This window comes from Sycon ciliatum, chromosome 6 (genome assembly GCF_964019385.1).
Source record: "Sycon ciliatum chromosome 6, ocSycCili1.1, whole genome shotgun sequence".
Taxonomy (NCBI): Eukaryota; Metazoa; Porifera; class Calcarea; order Leucosolenida; family Sycettidae; genus Sycon; species Sycon ciliatum.
Window position 1 is genome coordinate 17,498,190 of NC_088648.1, and position 10,918 is coordinate 17,509,107.

General features: G+C 49.6%; 1 protein-coding gene across 1 annotated transcript; it reads right to left on the reverse strand.

The window, feature by feature from the left end:
- Positions 1–6,499: 6,499 nt before the first annotated feature.
- LOC135820092 (peptidase inhibitor 16-like) lies at positions 6,500–7,189 on the reverse strand. Its single transcript, XM_065333400.1, has one exon. It carries the CDS (start codon positions 7,187–7,189, stop codon positions 6,500–6,502), a length of 690 nt encoding a protein of 229 aa, XP_065189472.1.
- Positions 7,190–10,918: the final 3,729 nt, after the last annotated feature.

The following is a 10,918-nucleotide window of genomic DNA, read 5'->3' on the forward strand; positions in this document are numbered from 1 at the left end:
GTTGAGCTTGAGTGGGCTGAGGAAGATTATGCCTGAAAATGCACCAGTCATACTGCTCTCCAGGCCAAACCATCACCAGGGATACAAATTTGCAGAGATGCTTTGTTTCCAGCGTGACAAACACCTCGTGAAGCTCCAGGTAGCAGCGTGAGTCAGAGTCGCTCATGGAGTTGTGCTAAACAGACGTCGAGAGCCAGTATCTATTCGCACCGCTGTCACCTCCAACAGTTGTCGCACGTCCGCGTGAGGGACAACAATACGAACTTAGAAGTTGCGACTTCGACGGTAATAGTCATGAAGTTGATTGTTCCAACTAGGAACATGCGCTTCTTGCCCAACTTGACACTTGACTGACTCACGACTGCCATCCGGAGCACACGATTACTATTAATATTATTTATTCATATCTTAATAGGGCAGTCCCAACAGATAGATAGTAGTGAGACTGGCCGGTAGTTCTTGGGATCCTTCTTCTGGAACACTAGAACCACATGGGCCAGCTTCCGTTTGGCAGGCTGAACACCGTGGCGAAAGCAAGAGTTGGTGAGCGAGGGTAGCGTTTTTTTCAGCTCGTATCCACATGTCCTTTTCCTTTCTACAATAATAATATTGTTTTGATATTGGAGCTCAGATTGAGGTTCTTTCTTTCTTCCTCTTCCTTCTCCTATTTCTTGTCCCTTTGGTTTTTACTTTTGTATATTCTTGACTTTTTTTGTTGTCCCACCCATGGAATTATCTTCCCGGTGGGACTGGCTTATCGCCTTCGAAAGGAGTGAATAAAGGTGACATACTAATACTTGGCTGGGCAGCCAATGACCACTTTGCGTGGGGAATGTAGGGTTTTTATAGCCAACCACAGCTAGCAAGGAAAAGAAAAGGAAGCCGAAAAAGAGCCGATTTCTGCCGAGTTCTGCCAATTTCACTGCTTTTCGAGCAGAATCTACCACCTTTTCGAGCAGAATCCGCCGGTCCCTAGATTCCCTGGTGATGTTTGTGCCTGGAGAACAATATAAGTGGCGAACTGGCGCGTCCAGTTCGCTTCGTCGTTCGTTCCCCGGCACGTCACTATGGGACAAGTACAGTCAGCCGCAGTATCTTTGTTTTGTGGCACATGCAACTTTTCTGGTGTTAGACTGACTGCTGTTTTTTTGCGCCCCCCCCCCCCCTTAAGGCCTTTCACACGTGCTGCATGTTCCTATCCCAGCCATGTAATGAGCGCGTGTCGTTATCACTTGACCTTGTTATCACTTTTGTCACTTTTGTCATGTCATAAGGGTACGTCACGTTTCTATGCAGAATGAACGCCAATCTAGCCCTATAAGGATCAGTCTATTCTTATTATTCTTTCATTCAACATCATATTATTATTATTATTATTATTATTATTATTAACTTTTATTTTACTAGGGTGTTTCCCACAGACCTATGGTCTTCTTACGGGAGCCCCTAGGAAGGTTATGCATGAGCGAATAAATGAGCGGTAATCGGTACAAGTACGAACAGTGGAAGGCAGCATATTCCACCGGTCAGCAGCGAGATAGCCAATCCGAGAAAAGCCAGCCGTACTCTGTGCTGGGGGTAATGCCAAAGAAAAAGACACCTGGGATCTCGTAGTGGCAGTGGTGTGAGAGCTACAGCAGCGGCTGGTAAAGATTTCTTGAAGCAAAGAGCTGCATGTTCCGCTATGGATGCACCGGAACAAAAGAATGAACAATTTCAAATTGACGCGCACCGAAATATGATAAAGGCTGTAAAGGCTAAGAATGTGTGAAGCACTGGTAAACTTATCAAAACCAAATACTATTCTGAGGGATCTATTGAACAAACGGACATACTTATCATAGTTCATAGAACTTAGGGTAGTATATGCCTCCACTGATGAGCTCAGGAGGAGCGAAACAGCTGTCTGGAGCCGTGTAGGGTCATTGTCAATATCAATCTACATGTATATACCGGAATTGTCCTCGCTGTGGTGATGGTGATGAGAGTGCAGAGTTTGGATCGGCCAAGAGCGCAATGTGGTGGTGTGGAGTATTGGATTCTATAATGGCCGGGTCGTCGCTACTTCTTCTCAATAATAATAATAATCACATACCGGTATTATGATACGGGCAAAAGTACATAAGAAAACATTGTAGTATCCGAATGTTTGTTCTCACTATAAAAATTAATGCCACACTTGCCCTATGCCACACTTGCAAATATGGCAGAAGAAATCTGTATTACTGCGAGGAAGCCCTGCCCGTTTTGGGCATTGAGTACATGTACGACTCGTACTCGTCCTTGCAAAATAAGGTGAGGCCAATCCCTCTACTATGAGTATGAGGAAACTCTGCCTTTTGGGCATTGAGTACTGTGTCAGCATGAAGAGGACTACACTGTATACATGTACGTATACAACTATAATTATGGTCGCAGTGTGAGCGCGCCCTATAAGGCTGTCATCACACCATGGTACAAAGCGCTGCGTCTACGTCCACGTAAGGAGTTTTTGGTCGGTTGTCATGATGATCCGTATACGGGGTGAAAACGGGAGCAGAGGAAACGGGAGACGTAGACGTGGTATGGAGAGTAGGCCTCGACGGATAATGCTAGTTATTTTCGGCAATAATGCTACTAGCACTGCTAGTAAAAGTGGCACATTATGCTAGTTTTAATGCTCGTTATGCTCGTTATGCTCAATTTAATGCCACTTTATATGGGGTCAAAAATACTCTGTTACCACCCTAACAGCAACACCATTAACAGCTGCACAGTCTCGGACCAAGGCAAGAACGTGTGGCTTGGAACTTGCAGCTGTGTTGACAAAACTGTGATGAGCTCTCGAGCTAGTTCGGTACCAGCTAGGCTTTTGGACAGTACAGAGAAACGTACAAGGCGTTGGTGTGTGTTAAAATCGCCATCGACGTAGCGGAGGACAACAGCAAGTGCCTCACCAAGGCGTGAAGTACCATCGAAATTAACGGTGAGATGAGCTGCAGATGCAATCTCCTTCTTGATGGTAGACTGCTCATTCTGCAACAGGAATGGCACCAAATGTGCCATGTGAGTGCTGTACGTCATGCGACAGTAGTTCAAGTGCTTTCAAGCAACGGACGAAGGTGGTCTATCTTACTCAGAGGCACCCTGCTTTGAGGAAGACTCTACAACGTTGGCTCTTCGAATGTGGACATCATTGGCTACATCACCAGATAGCCCTGTTCCTGCCAGCTCCTTCTTATGGTTCTGTAGTGTACTTCTCCCACGAAGCTGTTAGCGCTTGCTGGTGTAGCTGGGCTCGTGACTTTCGCTCTTGGGCCGTCTTGTGATTCGGCTCGAAATGTGTGATTTCACAATGCTGTTCTTCGGTTGAACTGTCTGGCTGCAAGCACTGCAGTAAATCTTCCCACTGGACACGGTCAAATATTCCCCTGGAAATTGCTGCACGCGATGGTGGACGCTGCCACGAGGTGTCAATGTGGAACTTCCACCGGCAATTCACCCACGCTTAGCGACGGACTCTTTCCCACTTCTCTGGAAAGATCGTTTTCGGGAAATCGCTACTCTGGCTGGTTCGGGAAGACGTTCACACGCTCTCCTGACCTCGTCCTCTTCGGACTCTGATTCTGAGGCGTCTTCATCGTCAAACTCGGAATCAAAGTGATCATCGCTACTGCTTACTAGATCAACAATGTCTCTGGCTGCTTGCTCGGACATAGCCATGACGTGTGTTCTTCATCAGCTAACGAAGAATAAGCGGCAAACGTTGGTGGAAACAAAACGCTCCCATTCTCACCGCCTTCTCATGTACACCCATCACAAGGTTTTTTTTCCCAACGCTCATGCCCAGACTCCCAGCCAGAGTCATAGATCAACTACAAAGTACAAGTATTAGTTCAAGTAGTAGAGGGCTAGACATTATTGAAGATTTGAAGACATGAAGTGCAGTGAACCAGTGTTTTCGGATGCGAACACAGTTGAAAATCCCATGTTTTTGCAACAATATGCTAGTTTTCGCAAGAATATGCTAGTTTTCTGCAAAACCTGCTGATTATGCTAGTGCAATGCTAGTTTCCAGAAAGTGCTAAATATGCTAGATATAATGCTAGCATTCTCCGCCGGGGCCTAATGGCCATAGGGCGCCCTCACACTGCGACCATGATCACAAAAAGTCGCGACTCTGGAAAGTCGCGACTTTTTGTATGAACGTGCGCGCGCGTATCTCCCCCAGCCTTTTTCCGAGCTAGCGACCGCGACCGGCCCTGTACTAGGCCTTGGCGGATAATGCTCGAAAAGGTGGCAGATTCTGCTTTTTTTGCACCGAAATTGGCAGAACCATACAAACCTTATGGCGGGCAATTCCTCGAATTCTGCTCCATTTCTTTATCCACATACCAAACATGCATGAAACTTACCAGAAAAGGTACCAAATTCTGCCAATTTTTCTGCCGGCATTATCCGCCAAGCCCTACCCTGTACATGTACTTATTATTATTATTATTATTAACTTTTATTTTACTAGGGTGTTTCCCACAGACCTATGGTCTTCTTACGGGAGCCCCTAGGAAGGTTATGCATGAGCGAATAAATGAGCGGTAATCGGTACAAGTACTTCGATGTACGTGGGTTCAAATTTCTCCAAAAACCTGACTGCGTGTACGCGTCAAGAACTGTGCCTGTCTGATGACACGACCACCCGGTTTGGGTTTTTCACCATAGACGTAGACGTAAACGGGAGTCGGAGAACGTGGTGGGATGACGGCCAAGTAAAGTGAGAGAGATTATTGATTCAGTCACGGCTTTCCACTGATGATTGTGACAAGAAAATCGATTTTGGTAAACCTTCATGACTTTGTTGTAGTGTGGCGATGACAGCAGAATTTGTTCTCTTTATAGCTATTATAAAATTGTTGTCTCCGCGTCGATTATTTAAATAATAATAATAATGTACATAATAATGTGGCCTGGCCTGCGCGACACATGATGCAAGGACGGCATTAATGTTTTTGACCGCAATCTAGCTGCACATGTTTCTGTCCCTTTGGAAAAACGCGGCCAAGAATTTAAAATTCTGCGGCAAATTCCGCGGGGAAAAGAGGGGTTTTCCGGGGCATTTTCTAAAATCTGCGGCACTTTCTGCAAGTTTTTCACCCTCCTCGTACAAGTAGAGGATATGACAACTAGTCGCATGAAGGAGCACTTTCATACTATCCTTTGCAGTCACAAACTGAATAAGGCGGTGTTTACATGAGGCGTTTCAACCCGGGTTGAGTTCGACCCGGGTCAGCTTTCAACCCGCCATGTGCATAAAATGAATGGCGCGTTTACATGACGCATTGCGCTTGACCCGGGTTGATTTCAACCCTCCCCCCAAGGGGAGGGTTGAAATCAACCCGGGTCAAGAAAATCGTACAAACGTACTTCTGTGCGTATCTCGCGCCAGGTTTGAACGGCACTGCAGATGCAAATTTCGCGCGAACGGATTCACGTGACCATACAGGACTGTAGAAGTGGACTTTTGGCGGCATATCAGTATTTGACCCGGGTCAACTGTCTTCATGTAAACGCTCACCTCTTTTGTCTATCGTACAGACTTTCAACCCGGGCTGAACTCGACCCGGGTTGAAATTTCTCATGTATACACAGCCTAAGAGTGAAGAATCTTGGAGAGACCTGCACTGGCAAGAGAAATGTGCTCAAACAGATCGCAAAGTGGTTTTCTGCTGCTTTCTGAGTAGTAATTTTAGTAATTTACCCTAAAAAATTCAGATTCCGCGGGCAAAAGTGTGGATTCCGTGATTTCCGCGGATGATGGCAACTGCTGCAAAATTTGCCGCGGCCGCGGAATCGCGTTTTTCCAAGGGGACAGATGTTTGCATGAAGGTATCAGCGCTACTAATGCAATGTTTACTACAAGCAGGGCTCATGGCGCCTAATCTCTATATTAGGAAGCAGTTCCTTTCATGGCACGAAAGGACTCCAGCGCGCGTACTAAGCCTCAGCCAAGGTACAGTACTAACCGAGTATGCAAGATAGAACAGGCGGTGCGGCGGAGCAAACATACCACATATGGAAGAGGCGAAATCCCCGGATGCCGCCTGGTCCACAATGACAGACACCACCATGCTTATATTATATTTAAATACTTTAAACAAATGAGTAACTAAAACTAACTAACTTTAAACAAAGCACATGCATATGCGGGAGTCATAAGAAAACAAAATGAAAATAGAAGAGAAAATCCAACGACAAAAAAAGGTTACAAACTATGGAACATTATAATACAAGTGCAAAAAATCAAAGCAAACAAGGGTGGCAGATGAGCGTGACAGGCACCACTAACAGTTATTTGATGCCGGTAACAGCACTGCTGCACGGTCGGTGCATGTACGAACAGGAAGCTGGACGCACACACATGTACCGACATACCGCCTCTGGGCCATCCCTCAAATAAAGACAATAATAATTATATCCAACACGAAGCCGGCATCAACGTCCTAATACGAGAACGGCACGGCGCTTAGATGTTGACGAATAGACAGACAAGAAAGACGAGCATAGCTATAGCGCTGCCTGCGTTCGATTCATGGTGAAGTCCTGGAGCAGCACCGGTCTGTGGACAGGTCTCGTACGGGCTCTGGCCCCTAAAATTGCCGCCCACGCCGTAATTGCATGTAACCAGGTAGGCGTGTGGAAACCGCGTGGGGTTGAAATTCTGGCCCGGCAAGTTGGCGGTCTTGCACATCGTAGCACCGCAGCCGACTTGGGTTGTGCCGTTCCACACCAGCTGGGTGTAATGGCCGCACATCTTGCCAGGGGTGCACACGAGTGTGGCCAGGTCATAGTCCACTTTCTCGCTATCCCAAGCAGTAACGCTGGCGACGGGATCTGAACTAGCAGGTGAGTGGGAGACGCTTAGGTAAAGATTCTCGCCCACATACCTGAAAGCTCCGCCGGCGTCGGTCGTTCTGTTGGCATTATGTTCGTAGATGCATCGATCGCTGTACGCCTGTGCAACCCTTGCCAGGGCGGGGCTGTATGTTAGGTTTGTCAGCTGGGTGCAAGGCGTGGGTGATGCTGTAGCCCTGGCATTGTTGTGAGCAGCCAGCATTGCTGCCTCCTGAGCGGGTGTGAGCTTGGCCTGTGCTCTCTGCAATCCCGTGCATAGCACCACCACGACCAGAGTGCACAGTAACAAAGGCGACTGCATCTTCTCCAGTACTGATGATCCTATTTCTCCTCGTCAGTTTAGAGGGCTCGGCTGTACGTGAGGGACACGGATGACGTGGCAGTGTATGGCGGAATCACCAGCGGGATTCACGGCAGAGAAGCTAGCAATCTGTGGAACAGCACCAAGGAACAGCGCCAAGCAGTGCTGCACGAAAATGTCCTTGGCCTGACGACGTGCAGAGGTGCTACAAGCCCTACAAGAGCTAGCTCCACAACAGAGATGTCTCACGGAATGGTCCAACAAGCTTAGACAAATACGTTTCTCTCTTGCCAACTCCACGTTGAGACTGACAAAGCGAAGTAGACCTACAGTGTAGGGTGAAGCAAACAGAAAGTACCGATATGTGAGATCTGCTTTGTTGTTCTGTCCAGAACTTCAGGACAGCAGTTCAGGACATTCGAAGCCGAAGGGCTTGTTCATCAAGATCAAGTCCACTGAGTACAGTGTACCCGCGATCACACACTGTACTCTGTAGTACCGTACAACCGCGCGCGGCTAGCTAGCCAAGTAGATCTACATGACGTGTATGTACGTGTACGTGTACCAGTGTACATGAAAACCTGAAATGAAAACCGGTTTTCGTGTACATGTACTCTCGCTTTTTTTCTTTTTTTTTGGCGTACTCAGGTGGGGAGGGGCGGATGCATCGATGGGCGAGTCCAAGGCGGTGTTTACATCAGGGAGTAGTACAATACCGGTACAGGTAGACTCCCTCTAATTCGAATACGGTATAATTCGAACATTCCGCGTAATTCGAACTTTTTCGTCGTACCGATCTTCTTCGCTATTTTGAAAGTAGTTTGAGGTCGGATGCAGATTTTGAAGCTCCTGTCGATGTGGAATTTTCCTGTGTAGCGGCCGTGCGCCTGTCGAACGTGCCTGATGCAGAGTAGTGGACGATGTTGCCGGTGCAACGGCAAATCCACCTGTGTCAGATGCGAATGCACCAAGGCTGGCCGCCATTGCACAAACTGCTATCCCTCGGCGAAGGATCGTTGCCAAAATCGAGCACCCGAGCCCCAAACGACAGTTGCTCCAGCCGCGCCTCCCGCGCCGCCACTGCCTGCCTTGCGCAGCCCCGTACTCGTAGGAGTTCAAACGGTACGTCACGTTCCCAAATCACCTGGGCCTGCTGGGGCACTGTCCCCGCGCCTGCCGACCAGAACAGCTGCAGGTACGAGTCGTACCGAAATTTCGAATTCCCAACAACATGCATGGGACCTGCTCGAGGATAGTTGTAATAGTAGTACTAATAGTACAACATGTAGTGTACCGACGATCGCACGGAGCCAGACAGCGAGGGCAGCCACGACGGAGGAACCTCCCCCTGCGGTGCTCGACGCTGTCCCTTCAGCACCCAGCGTTACCAGCTCGCAACAGCTAGCGTGGGATTTGCTAGAATCCGAGGCTGCCGAGCCTGGAACGGGTCGAAACCAGAGTTCCTGTACTTCCAGCACGGGTCATGAGGCTGAACACCTCACGGACGGACTACTCGCAGAGTGCCGCGCAGCAGTAGATGTAAATGCACCCGCTAGCAGCTTGCAGCTTGCATCGCTATCTGATGATGAAGCTGACCGCCAGGCAGCGCAACTCTTAGCTTCCATCGACTCCAGCCAGTCTCTTGCATCTCTACCAGGACAGCCTGACAACCAGGGTGACCATGACACTGATGTACGCACCTCCCAACATATCACCACGGATATACCTGCATACACCGAGTGGCCTCAAACTAATTTCACTCTTGGAACCACGACCGCGGAAGACTGTGCGACTGCCATTGACAACGCATACAACGAAGCGGTTCACTTTCGACCGAACGCCTTTGACGTACCCAGTGGCTCCGTCGGAAAGGAATTTGTTCAGCTACTCAGCCAATACCTCCTTGCATTTGGCAATGGCTCCTCATTCCGGTGTCAGGGATTTAAGGTAGCGATGCTCTTCCAGATGCTGCTACTCCAAAAACCTTTCCATGCCCCGCCATCAGCCTTTGCGAAGTGCCTCAAACGCCGTCTCGAACTCTGGCGAGCAGGTGCCATCTCTGATTTAATAGAAGAATGCCGTACCATACACAAACAGATCGAATCCCACCAGCGGCGACAGGACAAAGCTTGCGCTGGGCATGATGACACTGCCAGAAAGTTTGCATCCCTGATAACTGATGGCAAACTCAGGTCGGCCCTCGCACAACTGGAAGAGGACAACGGAGGCGGTGTTTTGAACCTGGACGATAGAGTCGATGGCGTAACTGTTCGGGATATTCTGGCTGCCAAGCACCCGCCGGCAGAACCCGCCCATCCGGACGCTATTGTTCAAGGGGTTTTACCTCCACGACCACATCCGGTCCGATTTGAGTCATTAACTGGAGATGTCGTCCGCCGCGTTGCCCTAAATACACATGGAGCAGCAGGCCCGTCGGGAGTGGACGCTGACACCTGGAGGCGCATGTGCACCGGATTTGGAGGTGCCTCTGGTGAGCTCTGTGAGGCAATGGCTACCTGTGCCCGCCGGCTGGCAACAACATTCGTCGATCCCGCGTCTCTGGAGGCATACCTTGCTTGCCGGCTTATACCTTTGGATAAGAATCCCGGGGTTCGGCCAATTGGCATTGGTGAAGTTCTCCGCCGTATACTTGGCAAAGCCATCCTGTCTATGATACGGGACGATATCCAAGAGGCTGCAGGCAGTCTGCAGGTCTGCGCTGGACATGAGAGTGGCATTGAGGCAGCCGTTCATGCCATGACGACTGTTTTCGACGATGACGACACAGAGGCGCTGTTGATGGCGGATGCTTCCAATGCGTTTAACCGTTTAAACCGCGAAGCATGTCTTCACAACATCCAGCACCTCTGCCCGGCTATGTCTGCTATCGTTATCAATACGTACCGGCACCCTGCCAACCTAATTGTCGGCGGAGAGGTGATACGGTCCCGTGAAGGTACAACGCAGGGAGACCCTATTGCGATGCCACTCTATGCTCTCGGTGTCCTACCCCTGCTGCGGTCTGTGGCGACTGAGGGGACGGTGCAGGCTTGGTTTGCTGATGACTCAAGTGCTGGTGGAAAGTTAGTGAAGGTACGGGCTTGGTGGGATGCGCTGACCACCAAAGGTCCCTTGTACGGATACCACCTGAACCCGAGTAAATCTGTTCTCCTCGTCAAACCGGCAGTCCTCGGGCTGGCGCAGGAGCTATTCAGGGACACTGGGGTGACCATTCGTGTGGATGGGTGTCGCTACCTAGGTGCTGCAATTGGTACTGCTGAGTTCCTACAATCCTATGTCGAGGGCAAAGTCCAATCCTGGATAGGCCAGCTGGAGCGCCTAACCGTCATTGCGTCATCTCAACCGCAGGCTGCCTTCTCGGCATTCACCAGTGGCTTGAAACACAAGTGGTCCTTTCTGTGCCGCACCATGTCCAACGCTGCTCCAAGCTTTGGGCCACTGGAGAGTGCTATCCGGGACAAACTGATCCCTGCGATCACCGGACGTCAGATCTGCGAGGAGGACCGCGCTGTGCTTGCCCTGCCCTGCCGTTACGGGGGCCTTGGTATCATTGACCCGACCCAGCTGGCCTCTCAGCATCAGTCATCGAAGCAAATCACCAGAACCCTGCAACAAAACATCATCCAGCAAGTGATGCCGCTTGGCGATGCTATCTGTGATGGACAAGCAGCCAAGAAGGCAGTTCAGACGTCAGCTCGCAACGCTCTC

Bases quoted from the DNA above. Each gene is read 5' to 3' on its own strand.
- LOC135820092 (XM_065333400.1), bottom strand. From the start codon at position 7,189: ATGCAGTCGCCTTTGTTACTGTGCACTCTGGTCGTGGTGGTGCTATGC.